The following is a 20,451-nucleotide window of genomic DNA, read 5'->3' as shown; positions in this document are numbered from 1 at the left end:
ATGTGACAGATGCAAGATCACAGTGACCTTGACCTTTGACCACCAAAATCCAATCAGTTCATTGTTGAGTCCAAGTGGACGTTTGTGCAAAATTTAAGAAATTCTGTAATGGTGCTCTTGACATTACATGTTCAAAAGAATGAGACAGAATAGGTCACAGTGACTATGACTTTTACCTATGACCACCAAATTCTTATTATATCATAGTTGAGTCTAAGTAGATGTTTGTGCCAAATTTGAAGAAATTCCCTCATTGTGTCTCTGAGATATCACATTCACAAGAATGGGATGGACCACCTGAATATATAATGCCTGCGGCTATGGCTGTCGACAGCGCAGAGGCATAAAAACAAATTTCTGATGAAAGGTAAGAACCACTAACCCCGCCAGTGTTAGTTCTGTCAGGCTGAATAATATACATACGGCATTATGCAGAAATTAATGTAACAGTGGTGTTAAACCAACCTTCGCAGAGCTCCCCGTCATATGATATTCTGTACCCTGTTGGGCAGTTCTCACAGGTGTAAGAGCCTTCCGAGTTAAGACAGATCCCGTTGGCACAGGTAGACAGGGACTGGCACTCATCAACATCTGGGTGAGACACGTGCACCAGCACAGACATGCATGGACACTGATCACTATAAAGACTGAATAATTTCACAGGGAACTCAGTTGCACGGGAGTTTGAATGGTGAGCTGACAAGCCACTGAGATGTGTTGAGTAAGTCTTCAACAGCTGTAACAGCACAAAAGGTTTTGACTGAATAAGCTGGAGATTGAGTTTACCTTCACACCTCTGTCGGTCTTGAGACACTTTATAGCCAGCCTTACATCTGGTGCAGGTGTAGGATCCCTCCGTGTTGGCGCACACGCCACCGAGACACAAGTCACCCTGGGCACACTCGTTCACGTCTGGAAACACAAATATCAAATTCTCCACAAGTGGGCAGACAAATCATCACCATCTACCAGCGATTCTCAGAAAACTGCAGCTCAGTGTAAATCATTAAACAGCCGATTTCATACCTTCACATCTCAGTCCATCAGCAGATGGTCCAAACCCGGGCCTGCAGTTCTGGCAAGTGTAGGAACCTGCAGTGTTGATGCAAATTCCCGCTGGGCACACATTACCAGTTGAGCACTCGTTGACATCTAACAAAAAGAAACAATTTGCAGACATTATACTGCTGTCGAGAGAGCTCCACAAGCTGAGAGGTATGCAGTGACGAGTTACGCCCAACAGCTCCAGATAATCCTTTGCAGACCTTCACAAGCTTTGCTGTCTGAGGTGACTTGGTAACCATGGTTACAGGTGCATTTGTGAGTGCCGTCCAGATTGACACAGCGGCCGTTGAGGCAGACTCCAGGGAGCACACATTCATCCACATCTGGAGTGAAGATACAGATGGGAAAAAAGGGGGGCCTCAGAAAATAAAGACAAACTCTTTTCTTTTTTTATAGAGCTTCAATGGTGCCGCGAGGCTTCTGTAGTAGCACTGTGGAGAACACTTCACAGAGCTGTTACTTCAATACGGGACGTTAATATTGTCTGACTGACCTTCTGACTGACAGTTACCTTGGCAAACATTATCTGGTGAGAGTCTGTATCCCTGGAAACAGTTGCACCTATAGGAGCCCTCAGTGTTGACACACCGACCATGGCCGCACACTGTTTGGTTCAAGCACTCATTTACATCTGAGGACAGAAGACATCAGGACAGGATGCAACATATATCAGAGCAAGTACACTGTGTGATTAAAGGATCAGTTTAACCAAATTTAAATTCTCACATACTCTACCTGTAATCGATCTAGACATGCTGATTTCTTTAAGGGGAATTACGTCCATTTTTTAAATTCATATGTTATTCCTATGTTCTAAGTCGACAGTCAAAAAATATTAGTAAATACTAACGACTTTCTCCCACATCTAAAAGTTCAAAGATAGAGAACCAAGATTAATATTTGTTATGTCATAGGATATAAAGTTTTGAGCTGTTTCATTGATAATGAAATGGAAGATATGTTATAGATCGGTGATTCCCAACTAGTCCAATCACAGGCTACTGATATCTCCTTCCTTAGTCATAAGTTTAAGGACCTCAAATTAGATAAATTCCCATATTTTCAGTTTAATTTCAAATATAAACAATACATTGGCTTAGAACTCGAAATAAACTATATTGCAAAAAAGAAAAAGAAAACACACTTAAAAATAAAAGTTCTGTGCTGAAAAAAATCACTGTACTTCAAAATAAAGTGTGGTTTCTTACAAAATTGACAAATTCATGAGTCACTTGCGGCCCATTCAGAATGGATCCACGACCCACTTTTGGACTGGGACCCACTAGCTGGGAATGACTAATCTAGATGAAACTGAGGGCACTCAGGAGAATGATACGAATATTTGGTTACATTTTCCTTTTCTGAGGCGTGAACACTTTAATAAAGTAAAGCTCATTTGGGTATAAAAAAGAAACAAATATTCTGTGGGTCCACAAAATCCGGCTCCCATTCATGGTCTATAGAGCAGCTCCAGACTTTATGCTTGAGGACATCGGAAATTTGAGACTTACTGCTCTGGATTCTGGCTTTGAGTAGCTCATACTCACAAATATTAATTGAACTTTTCCAAAGCCATGAAAATAACATATTGGAATTATTAATTTAGGTGGTGTTCAACCGTAAGGTTTTGAGATATCCACCTCTAGGATTTCTGCCTCCTCCCCATTACAATGAAGGTAAACAGAACTTCAGTTGTCGTGCCCACAGCATTTAAAAATGACATTAAAAGCCCACAGAGAAATCCCTGTCAGCTGTCTTCTTGGGGATTATTCTGTGGTTGAAAGTTTGAATGTACTGTTCATATGTGCACCTAAGAAAAATAATGCACTAAAATTTCAAACATGAGTTCACGTAAGGCGGCTGGATGGGGTTGTGGAAGGTTTCACAACACAGGAGTGCGGTTTTGGTAACCATGTGAGATCATGTCACCATGTTTCTTTTACATAAACCTTACATAAGTAACTACATTAAGCATGTAACTCTAACATGAGTATGTAACTTCACATTAAGTATGTAACTTTAAATTTAGTATATGCCATTGTTTTTGGGGTGCTTATTCATTACATATAATATGACCCATCTTATGAGGATATGTTGACCAATTAACTCTTCACAGCAAAAGAAACATTGTTGCTGAACTTTCTAAGTGTGATTTTTTTTAAAGATTATTTTTTGGTTTTTACCTTTAATTGATAAGACAGCTTTTAGAATGACATGGGGAGAGAGGATGACGTGCAGCAAAAGGCCACAGGCTGGAATTGAACTCGCTGAAAGCCGCTGCAGCAAAGACTAAGGCCTTACTACATGGGGTGCCTGCTCTACCAGGTGAGCCACTCAGCACCTCCTAATTGTAATTTTTAATTTCATAAAAGCCACAAAAAATTCCATTTGTTTATGCAGAAAGGCAGACAAGCTAAAAAAGATCCAAAACCTAGGCACATATAACCCAAATATCTGCATGCAAGGTACCATTAAACGACAGTAGGAAAATGTCTTACTTTTGTAATTTGGGTGTCCCAAGCCTTTAACATAAGATGAAATACGAGATGCAAAGGAAAAGTAGGCCATTGCAGCAAGAAACAACAAGATACGGAAAATAAAAACAAGGACGTGAATACAAAATAAGGGTTGTTTCAGTAAAGGGGAAACAATTACAGCATAATTAGTCCACAAAATGACTGTAAAACAGCAGTCATTAACCTACGTCAGTGCCCAAACCTCATTCATGAAGGCCTTTTTACTATTTGCAGCAGTAGTTGTCTTTTCCATTTTGTGAGTCAGAACAGTTGACCCAGAAATTATGTTTATGTAAAACCTCACACTGAAATAATGTTTTATAGTGGAATTTATCAAGTGTTTACAAGGGCAATTTTCAACTTAGGTAAAAGGTGTGGGAAGAGACAGTCTGATAATTTGAGCGTAAGAAACAGAGGAAGAGACAATAAAAGAGGGAGAGAAAGAGGGGGAGAGGAAGGAAAAGTATTTGTCTGCAAAGGAGGTGCAGAGAGGACGGGATAGAGATGCTGAAACAGAGAGCTCACACAGTGCAAACACTGCGAGAGAGTCACAGACTGGGTTTTGTTTGCCTAGCAGTGGGCACTGCCAGACGTCTGTCAGTGTGGCCCAGTGCTTTGTTTCTGCAATCATCCGGCATCTCACAGGCCTCCGCGATAAGCCCTGACAGGGGAATGGAGCTGTTTTTCCTATCACACCAGCAATTAGGCTTATCCACGATTCGGCCAATTGGGCCCAAACCACTGTGCTACCGTCAATTGACTAGAGCGAATACTGGAAACCCGGTGCTCATGTTGCCTGTTTTATGTGACTCTCACAGCGCCATACTGTAGGGCCTGTTAGCGCTGCCTGGGTGGATGTTCGGAGTAAAAATATTTACCTCCAATGTTATCCCTCGTTTACAGGGTTCCTCTCAGTTGCTATTTATACACCACGGATTTACACAGAAGGAATAACATTAGTGAGTTCACAAACAGAAGGTAGCTGAAGTGGTGTTTTCTTTGGAGGCAAGAGTATCATGAAACTTTAACGCTTTGAAACCTGGAGCAATGTCACTTTTTTGTGCTGCTTTCAGATGCCTTTCACAGCTATTTAAAACTTAGAACCTTAAGTAAATTGTCTTGAATAAAGAAAAAAGGCAAAAAGCAATGGCAAGAAATTGCAGGAAAATAGATTTTAAAAAGTATTCTAAAAAAAAGCTGGAGGAAAATGTCTAAGGAAAAAGAAAAGAAACTAGAGACAATCTACATTAATAATTATCAGAATTACAATTAGTTTTATAATTAAACTTAAACTTTGTCCATGTCATTACTACATGGTTACTTGGGTGTTTTTTTGTACTTTTTTTTTTCTTATCTTTAGCGTCTTCCCCTTTTACATTTATTAGTTTTTTGCCAATTTTCTAGTACTGTTTTTTTTTTTACAAATTTCTTGGTAATTTTTGAGTCATTTCTTCTTTCATTGCTCGTTGACTTCTTCAAATGTTTTTGAAAGAAATCAAGCCAATTTTCTCAGCTTTCAAAAGGGTTAAACAAGGACATCAGTCATCAGACTCACTGAGAAATCGATTAAAAAGAACCTCATTACAACTAAAGTTAATTTCCACATTTTCCATCCTGGTTTTGTCTTTCAGCTTTTCACATTTCTGGAATACTCACTCCAGGAGCTCAGGTTTCCAAACAAATTAGACGGGGTTCAAGGTCATGGTGAGGAGATGTGGTAAGTAACACCAGTCACGCTCTTACGTAACAGGGCCACTTTCAGGTTGGGAGCTGCCAGTGTGTTAGCTTAAACACACCAAATGTAGTTTACTGGCCGTTTGTGTATGAAAGTCTAATAATCCGCAGTATGAGTTTTACAGCAGACCACAGACAACACTATGGGTGACTGAGAGGATGTGTTTGCGTGTCAGGACCTCTTCACAGTGGGAATTGACCGTTTGACCTTCTCATACATCTCCTGTGACTTCCCGGTGCTATCACCCAGCCCAGCAGTGGTAATAATAAAGCCTCCGCTGGGCCTAACAGTACAGTGGCCAGAGTGCTCCAACAATAATACGCTGTTTGTTCAAGGCTGTGGCCAAGAGAAAATATTTGGACTCTCCCAAATTGAAGTATTATAAACAATCTTTTTACGGGGGCCAGTGATATCAAAAGATCAGCAATAACACGGTGAATGTGTTTAAATAATATTGGGGATATGCAGAGGCTGCTGGGTGGAGGAGTTGATATATCATACGTGGAAACACTGAATGGAGAGAGAGAGAGAGAGAGGGTGGAGGGCTGTGTTCGGCAATATAGCCATCATCATTGTGGTTTTGGGCTGTCGTGCGGGCTAAGTAGTGGTCCACACTTAACATAAAAACCCCAATAATTTTTTTTTTCAATCATCTTCGTGCACATCAGAGTGTCCCTTTGAGCAAAAAGCCGCAATTCAGCGAAAGTAATTCAGCTGGTGCTATTTGGTCAAATGTTCTGCATCATAAGCTGTCAGCAAGTAATTTACGGCATGACCCGTTGCCATGACGCCTTGGTTATTTTTGGTGATGCCAACTGGGAGCAGCAGCTTTCGTCTACGTAAATGTTACCTAATACAGGAAGCTTATACAGTGTAAGAGGGAAATCCAGCTTCTTTCCATGCAGCGGTCGGAAACACCCTTAGGAGATTGGGTGTGGGTGGAGCTGCTATGATGGGGCGTGGGTTTGACTTACCCACACATCTTTCTTCGATAGGCCTGAACCCAGGGCCACAGGCCTGGCACTGGAAGGAGCCGGGAGTGTTGACGCAGACACCGTTGGGACAGGAGCTGGGATCCCTGCACTCATCTACATCTGCTCGGGGAGAAGGTGGGACACGAAAATAATCATTTGAATTAGTTGTTATTGAAACAATGTGCACAAGCATGGAAGAAAAGGGGGTGTAAGGTCACAAATGCTAATATATACAAACACACAATCCCTCCATCACGAACAGTGCATAGTTTTCTTCCTGGCTTCCATTAGAGGAAAATGCATGTGTTTTGTTACCGGGCTACACATTAACTCATGGCAGCAAACAAATATGTCTGGCTACGACTGTGCTGTTATGTGAACATTTAATGTGCGTGGACGCTTGTGCATGCATGTCACCTTCGCATTGGCCTCTCCGAGACTTGGCGTAGCCGCTGTTGCATTCACAGGTGTAAGACCCTTCTGTGTTGACGCATTTGCCGTTCTGGCACTTGTTGGGCATGCTGCACTCATTAATGTCTGCCAGTTTGAATGAAAACCAAGGAGAATGGAAAAGAAAGTGACTATTGTGTTCCACAGCATTAATTAGTGCAGGATGCTCTTAAATGCACAGCGCTGACAGACAAGAACTTGCAGAAAGCAAACAGCTAATGGCTGGTATCCATTGGAAACATTATGTCTCCTGCTGTCGTTCGGCCTGCGACTCACCTTGACAGAACTTCCTGTTCTGGGTGATCACCTGGCTGTAGCCGCTGTGGCACTGACAGGTGTAGGAGCCATAGCTGTTTATGCAGCGGCCCTTCCCTTCACATGGGTCCTCATCACACTCGTTAACATCTGCAACGGGAGAAAGAAAATAAATGCAGAAGGTAAGTACAAGAGATCGAATGTGACATTACACTGCAGTTCCATTTCACCAGCAGAGACTGTACACTTTCCAAAGCCCTGACTTGGGAGCTCCTCTACTGTGCAGGCATTCCTCAGTGATGGGTCTGAGCCCAGCTGAGTAGAGCAGAGGCTGCGGCCAAGGCCTTCACCGTGAGGTAAGGGATCACAGCACCATGGCAGCTCCTTGGATGGGCTTTACGCTGTTGTCAGGCATCACGGAACAGGTCAACATAAACAAACGGCTCCTTTTCATTTTGGCTTGCCTCATTTCTCAAGGCTTCTGTGTCGTGTTGATGTCGAGGACCTGCTTGCACAGAGATGATGATGGGCGGAGCTGCTTGGCCTCTGGTGTCAGCATGTTTGCGTTTGTGTGTCCCTCCTTTTCTTTAAGTGTCCCACCGTAACTCCGTCTATCTATCTTCTCCTCTTTAGCCCCTTTTACACTGCCTGTTCAAGGCAGGAATATTGCATGCTGTTATGCTGCTTTGTCACTCTGAATAAATGGTATGATCTTGGAATGGGGAGTTGTCTGTGGACATGGGAGGTAGTAACAGGGCCAAAATGATGTCTGTGTAAACGGAAATACGGCAGGACAGGATCACAGGGACGATGGGTGTGACGTTCTGACAGCGTGTTATCTGTATGATCCACTGTGTGAGGTTTAAAAAGCAGGTAGTTGCAGTTAGATGCTACCTCAGTGAATAACAGCGGTCATAAATGTTTGCAGACTGGGAAAACAATGAGCGCCAGGAGCCCTTTACCCTTTGATCAGAGGACGAGATCAGTTGCCATATAACTTGGACGGTATGCCTAAATGATTGTTACTGACATGTCATGCCATTGTTATTGTTTAGAAAGCCCTGTCAATGTATATGTATTATGTCTAAAATCACACACTAAGCAGCATGATGCCGCTGTTGTTTGGTTCAGTGTAAAAATGCAAAGGCGGCACAAAGAGGGGACACAGTAGTGGCCCTAAGGCATGATTTCTGGCATGAGGGCTCCTCCCTCCTATCGTTACTTACCAATGCAGTTGGTCTGCAGTGCACTGAGCTTGAATCCTGGCTCACAGTGGCAGGTGTAGCCAGTCTGCACAGGGATACATTTCCCATGGCCACAGATGCCCGGGGTGGTGGCACACTTGTCAATACCTATGAAAAGCCACAGAGATGTGCACGGTCAGAAAGCAGGCAAGAATATTTTTGACCTTGGGTTATGTAACATTACAGAGACTGTAAAAAAAACGACATTCCACTAGCACATGTTGTTTTCCATGGGAACTCATCTTGCTGTTTTATAGGTGAGGTCTTGGATGAGAGGACAGGTTTTACAGCGCTGTAGTGTTCTAACAGGTGGAATGGAGCTCTTACAAAGGGGACGGCGAGAAGCAGGTCATGCACAGTAGAGCCTGACATTAGTGTTGTTCTTGTCTTTTTCTGCCCAAATGGACTGTGCTAAAACAGACAGTGAACTGGAGCTCTGTGTCTGGTTAAGGAGGGAAACCCTCACTACAGTATGTCTTTCTCTGTAGGATTACTGTAAATTCTCCTCCCTATCGCTCTTCCTCTCACTCTCTCTGTCACCCAAACACTTTTTGACTGTGCCGTCTGCTCGTTCTCCATTTTTCATAAATCTGGCCTCTGTCCACTTGGGATAGTTTCCCCTTCCAAGAGGCACACTCTTTCTTGGTTCCTCGCCCTCTCACCCTCTGTGCAGCACGGCATCTTCAAGCCAAATTGGCTCTGGGAAAAGGGGTCAAATAAAATCATAATACAGGCTCTCCACGGTTTAACTCTGGGTAAGCCTTGAAAAATGTCTTGTGAGATGTGCTGCTGTCTGCCAGCAGTTGACTGAGAGCATAAAATATGAAGAGTTAAGCTCCGTGCTGCTCTTGTAGCATGGTCGCCCTACAGTTCCATACCCACCTGTCATTTACTGGTGATTTTCGATCCAGTGTCCCCTGGGTTCAATACGTATATTCTAATGTATGTTGTACCTGTGGCTGTGGCTGTGTGGGTTGTGTCCTCTGAACCTGGTCTGCTGGTGTTGATGGAGGAGTCTGGAGAAGTTTCTGTGCAAATCGGGAGAGTGTGAACACAATGAACCACTAACACTGTGACACGTAGTAAATCCTCGTTCTCTACAAGCTAAACGAGACGCTGCTTGTTTTCCCAACCACTACTGCCTGAGCTGTCACTCACTGGGCAGCTATATAAAAATGATCTACTCTTTTCTTGAGCTAAAAACAGCAAAACGACCAAAATAAATCAAGCAGACTCATTGGAAGTAGTCAACCTTCAGACTTTAAAGTCAATGTTTTCGCTGGCAGAGCGGGATTGAGACTGCCACCGCTGTGCTGGAGAGAGCAATTTGTAGAAAACACATCATGTGTCTGTGCCTGATTAAATCTACCAGGGCTGAGTCAGATTACATTGAAGGGTAGTCAGTTACTGACTACAAATTACCTGGCAACTTTTGTAATTACTGATTCAATCCATTGGATTTTTAAAAAAGAGTAATCTAATCCAAGTACTTTTGGATTACATCAAAATCAAACATTAAAAATATGACACTTAATACTGTCTTGTGGCTGTATGCCTCAGCCAAACAGTCAAGCTGCAGTTGATCCATGTCTGTACGGACTCATATGAAGACATGACAGTTGACAAAGCTTACTGTGTGAATGTTGCTGTAAAAAAGATACACATTCTAAAATGTGGATGCTTCAGCACAGGAGATCAATGCCATCAGCAGCACACTTTCAAGGTGGGTACCGAAGATTAGTGTAACCAATTCAGTATCCTAAAAAAGGTCTCTCCTGTTTCTGAGATATAATGTTGAGTAATGGCCAGGAAAGTGTTTTTGCAGAACATTATGATGTCACAGTGAAGCTAACCTTTGACCTTTTGGATATAAAATCACTCACTTTGTCATTTTATTCTATTAGACATTTGTGTGACATTTTGTCATAATTAGGATATGAATTCTTGAAGTTACTGCAAAAAGCATGTTTTGTGAGATCACAGGGTTGCCTGATATCAGACAACATGTCAGACAACTTGTTTCACTACGTTTCAGTTGACTCAAATTTTGTGGAATGGGCAGATTAGAAGGTCTGGACCCAGGCAAGTCACAAGGACCTTTGACCTTCCTTGATCCCAGGTGAACATTGATGATAAATTTGAGGAAATTCACTCCAATTAAGTCAGATTCAAATGTGTAACAGTTAAATGGAATTGCCTCCCCATTTTTCCAATTGATCTTACATCCAGAAAAACTGCCCAAATAAATGAATCAAATTGAGAAAAGTACTGAGAATGCTGGCTTCAATTTTACTTTAAGTGTTTCTGAGATATCCATTCACAAGAATGTGATAAACTGACATATAGTCAGAAATATGGTCAGATGTATGTATTGACGGACAACGCAAAAACATAATGCAAAATCATAATCCCTTTTGTCTTTAAACATCTTAAATACTTTACTGTAAATAAATTGTTCTTTTCATTTTTAATATTTACAGTTGGTCAGATCTAATTACTCTTGCAAATAACCGTCCCAAATTGAGCTCTTGTCTATGGGCCTGTGTCCACATTGCTTTTTTTTTTTTTTTTTTAAAGAGCGGCAGTGTCTTTTTTCAATTGTTGCGGCTGCATACGGCCACCTCGAGGAAATGTGTAGCGTCCGGCGCTCTGACTTTTTTGTGTGACTGCTCCGCTTGCTTCTAGTTGAAAATCTCTCCCTTACTTTTTATCCCAAGCTAAATGATATGACAGTTGACAGAAAAGCCATTTATGGGAGCGGATCGGCCGCACACTGAACATTGCTTGTGTGTGTGCGTTGTGCTTTTATTACGGTATGTGTTGTTAGCTGTGTAGTTAACCCTGTGTTATTTAGCATTGCATTCACTACCTAACATAAATTAAAATAAGCAAAGGAAGCACTGTTTTGATGAACAGCTGGGACGAAGCACTTTCCAGCCCCCTGCCACTGCTTTTCTGATGAAGAAAAACACTATTTGGACACACACCCTAAAAAACCCTGCATGTAAGATGCACTTTTTAGTAGTTAATAGAAAATTGGTTACCAAGAAATAAAGTTTCAGAATTTTAAAATTGCCATATTTTAAAGACGCAATCAAAAAAGTAATCTAGTAATAGTTGACAATGTAACATGTAACATGTAATGTAATTACACTTGTTTTTCAAATATAATTTAGGTTTATTATAGTTACTTGTTTTTTAAAATCTAATTACATTATACCGATGTAATGTATACACATGTAATCTGCTACCCAACCCTGGAAACTACTTTTGGGCCTTAAGCTTTGAGATGCTAAATAAAACCACAGGAAGAATTAAAGAGCAGTTGTTGAGGGTGAACAGGCAGTGTTGTGTGATCTGTATGAGTGAAGCCAAGAGGCAAATACCTGGATACTTCAGTGGTGAGTCAGTCACAACAGCTGGCTAGAAAACAAGCAAATACTTCATGTCAAAGATATTGGCTGCATTTCATCGCCACATTCATGTTCATACAGTGTGTCAGCTTTTGTCGTCGTTTTCAGAGCTAATTAGGTGTGTGCATCTACCGCAATGTGGTCTGAATAAGTTACATAATCATAACAAACCCTCCAGCTGAGATAGCTAGAGCATATCGTTCTAAGATAAACATTTCAAAAGTATGTGCCAAGAGGTTGACAGGAAGAGAGAACTCACCGGGATCAGAATTTCCACATCTGCCACAAGACATAAAGAAGAGGAAAAGTTTATCAGTAGCAAAAACTTGACATTCTGTTCGCATTAACAAGTGCCATTACTGACTGCACACAATGTACACAACAACCCATGTTCTCCTTAGGCACTTGACCCGTGGCTTTGAAGGTCTTTATTTCTAATAAAACAAAGCTTATGGCACATTTATCCTCTAAGCCAGACAGAGGAAGTTGTATCAGAAAAGTAGTGCAGTCTACCGGCCAAGCGAAAATGCAAAGAGAGACAAGGAAATAGATATCTCTGATAATGAAGACAAAAATCCCTAAATATTTACAGAATTGTCTCCTTATATAAATCAAAATGTCACAGCTTCGCCAATAAACTATCTCACGAGAATTAAATCGAGAAGATACATTTACAGTAAATCCTGAGGATTTAGATGTATGGCCGATGTGGATTACTGGTGTGCATTGCTGCGATGCTCAGAGGGGTTTCACTTTGATGGATGGGGGACATGAGTGCTGATCCAAATATGTTCAACATTGGATCATCTTAGCATTTATTTATAGTATGAAGACATCCTGTTGATGTTTGGACTCTCACAAAAAAGCTAATCCATGTGCATCCTGTAGAAAATAAAATCCTTATTGTGTATCACTCAGCTGCGCTGCATTGTTTGTGCTGTGGGTTGTGGTAGAAGTGAATGCCGTGTTTGGATAATTCGATAGCCTGTGTGCATAACAGTGCACAACACTCAGCAGCAAATATTCATCTCTTTACTATTTAGAGTAAATATTTATCAACCTTAAATCTGGGTAAAGCAAAATCTGTGATTTTTCTTCTAAACACGTTATAAATATCAGAAAATACTTGTGGAAAAGGTGAAAAGACCTGGACCTGTGCTGTATTGTCTTGTGGATTTTGACTGTTTTTTTACCATTTCTGTGTCCAGGATTTTTAAAAGCCTGCTCAATGATGCACTGAAGCCATCCGTATCATAATCCCACCCCCCACTATATAAAACAAAGAACAAACTGCTGTGAAGCAACAGTAGGTGGATTTCCATTAACCCTCAAATTGCGCAAATTAAAATTGCGAATATGAAATACGCCTAATGGCAACACATAAATTTTGAAATTATCATTTTAATCATCTATCACAAAAATGTTTTTATGCTCGCATGAGGTGGTAATTTGGGTGATTTTAAAAAGCCATATTTCTCAAAGATGCAATGGAAACACCTTTTTTGCTTTTATATGTCACAAGATACTGTGGCTATATGCAGCAGGCGCTACAAGAGGTGTTAATGCATTGCTTAATTCTTGAGAGAGCCCAGTGTGATGACAGTCTCTCTTTCATTCGCTAATAGCAGCTAATGTTAGCACAAAGCACACACCTAAAGCAGCTGCTGGTGGGCCGGGTAGCCAATTCAACTGGAGGGTACGTTAGTGACCAATCTACTTGTTTTTATTTGATTTGAACAATTCATCAGACTTGCTTATCCATGTTTTTCATCATTACAAAAAGGTAAGAGGGCTTTTAGAGTGTAGTAAACTCGCTGCTCACACAGTAGGTGAATAGAACGACAGAAACCTATAGTATAACGCTACAAGCTCTAATGTAAGTAGTAACTGTAACATAGTTTGAACCCTTTAGCGGACATTACCCCCGTGTCTCAGAGCAGAGAATATTGCTAAATCACGATTTTTAAACCTAACTTTATATACTTTCCAGATTTTATTAATAGCTCAAATCTGGTGAGATGTGACTCATTGCAGGTGCATATTTTCCTTTACCCAGACTTTAAAGTCAGCTTGGCAGAGATTTAATGCACCAAAGATTTTATTTTCACCTTCTGGCTGTTTAGGCGTCTCTCTGTCTGGTTGAGAGGGATGGAGAGGCTGCTGCGGAGTCAGTGGGTACCGGGGTGCTTCAGGTGTCTCAGGGTACTCGGGATATTGGGGTACTTGTGGCGTCTGTGGGTAGCTGGGGTGATGTGGCCTGCTAGGCAGCGACAGTGCAGGATCAGAGGATGGAGGCTGAGGGTAAGTGGGGCTCTGCTCCTCCCATGACACTCCTGTGCTCTGTAGATCATCTTCCTCCAGCTGTCTGAGAGAAAACTGCACATCAGAGCGCGAGTAGGTATACCCGTGACCGGCTGGGCAGATCTCCTTGAAATGATCTGCAGGGCAGGAAACACACAGCAGCAGACAGTGAGCCAGAGTGTAATTGTGGCTCATATTTCTGTCTTGATATTCATATAGCAATAATATAAGCCATCCGTGTAATACTGTTATGTAGAGCATGCTGTGCTTTAAAGTGTGCTGTGAACGACAGGGTCAGGTTTCGACTGTTGCCTCAGAACTTGCTAGCTGGCAGGCCAGTGTCAGCTGTCACAGACGGCGACCAGTGGGGGGATTTCGGGGGATATCTGCACACTCAAACAGACACAGCCATGCCAGTGGGGGAAGTAGAGGATCATGTAATACCGTCTGACCTTTGAACTCTTTGCTGTAGAGGCGTGTGAGTGAGAGGCTAATAGAGGATTGGCTGGCTAGATAAAAGGAGGGAGACTGCACCTCTTTGTGTCGGAGCCCAACAAACCTCAGCGATGGTGAATCCATTACAAGTGAGAAGCGCCGTGTCCCCTACCTGACCTGAAACCAGCAACTCTACGCCAAAAGAGTCTGGAATAGAGATATGAGTAATGACAGATATGTGGTCGCTGTAAATGCTTGTGTAAATGCAGGAAACGTGGATATGATAGGCTACTGAATGATGAATTTAAAGTGGAGGGAAATGGGGCTGTATATGATCAGCAGCCACATCAGAGGAGCTGCAGTAAATATGGAATGATAGTCAGCGGGCTCCTGTTACCAAGTCACAAGAAATGGGCCTGGCTGCTTTGTTCAGAACATGGCTCGAACAGCTTGTCAGGCCATACAAAAGCCAGCGTCCGAAATAATCAGAGTCTGTGTGTCTGTGTACTGTGTCAGTCCTGGCTGAGCAGCACCATGGAGGTCTGTGTCTGTGATATCTGATCTATGACAATCCCCATGAATCACTGGCCCGTACAGACACTCCATAAAACCAGCCTGTTTCTCTCAGAGACTTTGAAGATTAGATCGGTATGGGAAAAAAAATAAAAAAAAGATGACAACTACTTCCCATGTTTCACTTGGCCAAGCTGTTTATTTCTGCTGTGAAGCTTTGCCGGTCTATTAGTGGGGTTTCTCTCTGAGGGTTGGAGTGATAACACAAGACTGACTCCCACTATTATGCAGCCTCCAAAATATGAAAACTGTTATGTTTTTGGTCCTTTTCCACTCCAAACACATTTGGTTATTTTGAAGTGCTCTACGAGCCTGGCAAAGAGCAGAATGGTGACTGAGTGGTAAATATCCTTTGCATGTGCTTTCAATACCATTGCTAGCTGTTGCATAAGATTACATGTGACATTTTATATCTGCAAAAGCATTTAACACAGCAAAGAGGTTTCCAGCAAGTACAGTAAAACCTGGAATGAAAGGATAAGCTTGCAGATGGATGAGGAGATAAGTCTTGAATTTTGAACAGTGTATGAGTAGTAGAGAAGTTGGGAGACATGTGACAGCAGGGTAACTTTCAGTGGCTGTACCTGATCCTGGCAAAGGACAGCGGTCACACCCCGGGCCCCAGGCCTTCCCCACGCGGCTGCAGCAGCAGATCTGCTTTGTAATGTGTTGAGCAAGTGGCAAGGAGCAAGTGCCTGCTGACACCGATCTGTAGCAGAGTGCCCTCTGGTCAGACACGGCCTTATCCGCTGGGGAGAGAAGTTGATAGGGCTATGTTATTATAGTGCAAATAGGGCTGGACAAGATATCAATATTACACTGATACTGTGATATGAGACTATATCATCTTAGATTTTGGATATCATAATGACCTTATTGTTGTCTTTTCATTGTTTTTTTAAAGGCTACATTACAGTAGAGCGATATATTTTTCCAAAATTATCAGACTTTTCTAGCTGTTCTTTTATTTGCTTTTACCTACTTTTTCATTATATCCACATTACCAATGTTTATCAAAATTCTCATTGTCTAAATATTTTGCAAAATCACCAATAATCAAGCCTAAATATTGTCACATTGTCACAATATCGATACTGAGATATTATCCCCCAAATGCGATACAAAGAATGGCCATTTGTGAACTGTCACATATTTCAAAGGAAATTGAATATTTGACAAATTTTAAATTAAATCCTTTGCATTCATCGGACCTCTATAAAGTGGTTGGGTGGAGCTACAGCCAACTACTGGCTTAGAGCAAGCAAGTTGCCGTCAAGAGCAAACTTTAGTTTTTCTTCCTTTTAAATGTGTGTTCCCCTTTGTATTGTTATGTGTCCCCTCTCGAAATTTTGACTTCTTTGCAGGTCTGCGAACGTAGCACAGGCAGAGATCTTCATGAGTTCTTTTTTTTTCCTCAGCAGCAGTTTGTAACATGTGGGGGTGGGTAATTGATCTGCCGTACCATTTAGATCTAATCAGATCAGACTGATGATGGATGAGAGGAGCAGCTGCTGCGAGTGGAATGCAAATTTTTAGATCCAACAGAATGAAAAGTTAAGTCTCATTTTCAATGTACCTGATGCTCTCTGCTCCATCTGAGCCCAGAATGCACTCTGCGCTCCAAAAATGTGTTGCAATGAATAACCGAATGGTATATATTTCAATAGCTCTCCTAATGAACAGTCCAGCTAGAAAAATAAAAAAAAAATCGATCTGTGCCGCCAGATGTTTTAATCATGATGGCACAAATAAATCAATGTGCATAAGCAATGTGATCTAAAAGAGTCAAAGGGCATTTTCATATCATGTCGACTTAAAAACATATGTTATGATTCAAGAAAAAGTGGTGATACTTACAAACACAGTGGCTCCTGTCAGCATCCAACATGTAGCCGGGTTTACACGTGCACCTGTAGCTTCCTTTGGTGTTGAGACATTCAGCGTTTTTACAGAGCCCGGGCAACAGGCACTCATTGATGTCTGTGAAATATGCAGTACGTCAGTTATGGAGAATCTACTGCATTCTTATTATGAAAATGCCATGAAGTCATGTTTTTCCTTTTTTTTGTGAACTCGCAATGAACCCTTCAACCAAACGTGGTACAATATCAGATGTGGCGTCCTGTATTTCATATTGAGTGCACTTCATGCTTGCAGAACAGCAGAGATGATGTAAGACTTTCGAAATCGCTTACACCTTCAAAGGTGACAAAATACTGCAATAGATCACAATGTCAAAACCAGCAGCTGCTGGGAGGTGATGATATATGGAAACTAAAGGTTTCACAATTGTCTGACAGCCAGGAGGAGTGATGACATGAGGGAAACATATATAATACATTTGACCACTGTAAAGCAGGATACACTCATGCACCCTGCTGACTGCAAGAAATTGTAAACTCTCAGGGCTGTGGTAACGTTTCCTTTGAAATCTTTACAGTAGCAAAGAGCAAACAAAAGAATGTTTTACATCACTATCTTCCTGAGCATCTTTCCTTTACAGTGTCCAATAAGGTCACGGCGTCCTTGGCTTACGTCAATGAGTGAACATTTAAGAGGTTTTTCTCTCCGTCTGGCCTGCACCATGTGCTGGAGTGAGACAGTGGCCAGTGGAGTTTGCTTATTGCTCCAGCAGCTCCTGAGTCACTAAGCCAAATGGAGGCAAGCAAGCCGGTTAATGTGCCAGCCAGGAGCATAGGGGGACATATTTCAGGCGCTTAGTCATGCGATCACACTGGGACCAGGCAAAGTTTGTTGTTCTACCGTGTTAAACAAAGAGTACATCATTAGGTCTTTTCCCATTGCTTTGACGACTGCAACCCGACAGCCTGCCACCACAGATTTTCCCAATTCTAATTAATCTGCTCTTGTTTTGTTGTTTTGCTTCCTGCTGGAAAAAGTGAGTTTATAAGGGATTGAGGCTGATAAATTCTGTGGTCCGAAGCAAATCCAGCAAATGTCTCACTGTTCTTTTTCTATTTCTTCTTTTCTATCTCTATTGCCTTTGTGTTCCTCTTTCTCTTTTAATGTTTCTCTCTCAGAAGGTAAAGCTGACCTTATAATGCCAAAGCCTCCAGCCTCTATGTTATGACAATGTAAACAAGTCTCTTTTAGCAGGAGCAACCTGTTTGGATGAGCGAGGATGAGGGACATACTGTGGAGACAATAAAGCAGACCACAGATGTCATAGCATCCTGTGCTGATTAAAAGAGCAAAGAACAACAATATGCTGTACACAGGTACTGTGGGGGTACTGTTTGGTTTAGTTTAAGCAGCATGCTAACTGGTCAGAGTTCAGGTCAGCGTTGGGCTCAGCCTTCATCACATGGGGTCTTTAATCCATGGTTCGGTTGAGTCCCAGATTAGTGCTATTGTTACAGTCTGCTGGTGGGTTGATTGGGATTGAAACTGACTTCCATGACAACCTGTCATGAACAGCACTAATCTATTTTGAATCTAACAAACAGTCCTTGTGTGTGTCCATCGTCAGTTTCTATCGTGGTTGTTTTTGTTGTCTAATGCAGAGTTAGGCCACCTGCAGCTCCAGTGGCTCCCTGTGGCTTTAAAAAAAATACATAAATTATATGGAGATGAATAACAGTTATTTTTTAACACTTTAATTTTTATTTATCATTGTCGTGGGCCTACAGAAAAATGTCATCCCTGTGGCACTCTGTAGTGGCGACCAGTCTTGAATCTCTGTTGTTAGGCTGGCTATGGTTTTCAAATCCCAAAATGGAAAAGTTACAGAGGAAATTTGAGAATTAAATGGTGTGTGGACAGATTTGTTTGTTTTTATCACCAATGCTATACTTGAAGTGCCAAAAGAAATTATAAAGCAGGTAGTGGGGTAGCTCCCTTGTGGTAAAACATATTCATGATTGCTCATTTAGGTCTTTTAATGTTGATAGGCTTAAAACTAGAGTTGCTACAGTTGTTAACTTTTATAAAAAATATCTTTCTCTCATAATTGCTTATACTATCACTGTGTTCACACAGCACTAATGGGACATATTTTAGTGTACTGTTTAGCTGTAAAATGATTAAAGAGGTCTGGCTGTTGGGTGGTGCTTGTTACCCTAGCTTCATTGTATTCAACACAGCGGCCAGGGCTCAAACTTTTTCATTTTACAGCTAAACAGTTGACTGAAATAATAGGATTAATTTTGAAATTGTCAGTGCAGTTACAGAATCTGGAGTCATATTTGTTGAGCACTGTGTAGTTTGACAGTTTGACAGTTTGACCGCAGTTCAAGAGCAGTGACTGACATGATTAATAGCTGGGTTGGAGACTCCTTTGCTCTGATTAATTGTTTTCACTGCACTGCAGTAGATTATAGCAAATGCCATTAGAGGCAGGAGGAGGAAGAGAAAAGAGTTTGTTTTTGTTTTTTTACAGCTAATCTGTCTCATGTCTTTTGAAATATAGTGACAGTTTAAGCAAAGTTATTTTTTTAAGTTACCAACTGTAGCTTTAAAAGTCTGTATTAACTTCATTATGAGGCTAAAACATGTTTTTGTATATACTGATGACTGAAATATATCCACATTCTGCATAAAGTGTACGGCAGTCTACAGTGACCTTACTTGACCTAGGCCATTCTTCACTTCTGGAAAACCCAATACTCACAGAAATATCAGCAGACTTATTTATGGGCACTGTAAGGGAAATTGGCAGCTTGATTCTCTCAATATGTATTGGCTGTTATTGTGAAAGGGAGTACCTTATGACTACTGTGGACATAAGTTATGGGGCCAGAAATGCATCCATTACAAAACTGTGAATGGAGGGAATGCACATTCACAAAATGCAGCCAAAGCAGCAATTATTGGGAAAAGTACATTTTCCCAGGCAAATTCCTGCTATACAACCCAATATATCCAGATGTTAACCTGTTGACCGAGGCAGTATTCAATATGATGAATGTCGAATGTCTGAGTTTTCAGATTGTTAGTAGCTTTTATTAAGTTGATCCAAAATGTCAAAAGAGTTATGTAAGACTTCCATCATTGCTTCTTTGAAGTGGTATATGAGTAATATGACCTGCTCCCGGCACTGGTTTACCACCCACAACAGACTCACTGCACACGCATCTATGTGTGTCTTTCATCTAACAAGCACAGTTGCAAACAGCCAATTCAGCTGACCTTGATTCTGAGGAGCTGCTTCTGAAGATAAGAGATCATCTCAGAAGTCAGACAGCAGCATGTGGCTCTGATGGGGCATCTTATCACATCGTTGATGTCACTGAAGGGTCACGGGACGGCAAGCAGTAAATCATGCCTATTACCGAATATGAGACAAGCTCTGCTCTGTTCCAATAAAATAGACGGCAAAAAACTCAGACTATGAGCCCCACTTTGACAAGCTGGCCACCATCTTGATAGTAATGACAAAATCCCAGAAAAAGCAGGTTTTTGCCTCTTTGGCAGTTGCAGCGAGACCTGAAATTAGAAATAATTTTTGGGAATGGAGCAGCAGCTGAATGG

General features: G+C 41.5%; 1 protein-coding gene across 2 annotated transcripts in view; it reads right to left on the bottom strand.

The window, feature by feature from the left end:
• The window catches only part of LOC121953319 (latent-transforming growth factor beta-binding protein 2-like), a 106,344-nt gene that overhangs the window by 25,861 nt on the left and 60,032 nt on the right, over positions 1 to 20,451 (bottom strand). For both annotated transcript variants that reach the window (XM_042500339.2, XM_042500340.2), the window contains exons 10-24: positions 16,819 to 16,941; positions 15,546 to 15,710; positions 13,761 to 14,090; positions 11,912 to 11,931; positions 11,626 to 11,662; positions 9,193 to 9,267; positions 8,222 to 8,347; positions 7,017 to 7,145; positions 6,708 to 6,827; positions 6,291 to 6,410; positions 1,577 to 1,696; positions 1,266 to 1,388; positions 1,027 to 1,152; positions 787 to 912; positions 466 to 591 (exon numbers count right to left, since the gene is read on the bottom strand). In XM_042500339.2, the coding sequence (XP_042356273.2) occupies positions 466 to 591; positions 787 to 912; positions 1,027 to 1,152; positions 1,266 to 1,388; positions 1,577 to 1,696; positions 6,291 to 6,410; positions 6,708 to 6,827; positions 7,017 to 7,145; positions 8,222 to 8,347; positions 9,193 to 9,267; positions 11,626 to 11,662; positions 11,912 to 11,931; positions 13,761 to 14,090; positions 15,546 to 15,710; positions 16,819 to 16,941 (1,866 nt within the window). The remainder of the gene's footprint in view (positions 1 to 465; positions 592 to 786; positions 913 to 1,026; positions 1,153 to 1,265; positions 1,389 to 1,576; positions 1,697 to 6,290; positions 6,411 to 6,707; positions 6,828 to 7,016; positions 7,146 to 8,221; positions 8,348 to 9,192; positions 9,268 to 11,625; positions 11,663 to 11,911; positions 11,932 to 13,760; positions 14,091 to 15,545; positions 15,711 to 16,818; positions 16,942 to 20,451) is intronic.

This window comes from Plectropomus leopardus, chromosome 14, assembly GCF_026936395.1.
Source record: "Plectropomus leopardus strain MGB_pleo_1.0 chromosome 14, ASM2693639v1, whole genome shotgun sequence".
Classification (NCBI taxonomy): Eukaryota; Metazoa; Chordata; class Actinopteri; order Perciformes; family Serranidae; genus Plectropomus; species Plectropomus leopardus.
This window is presented reverse-complemented; position numbering and strand designations above follow the sequence as displayed.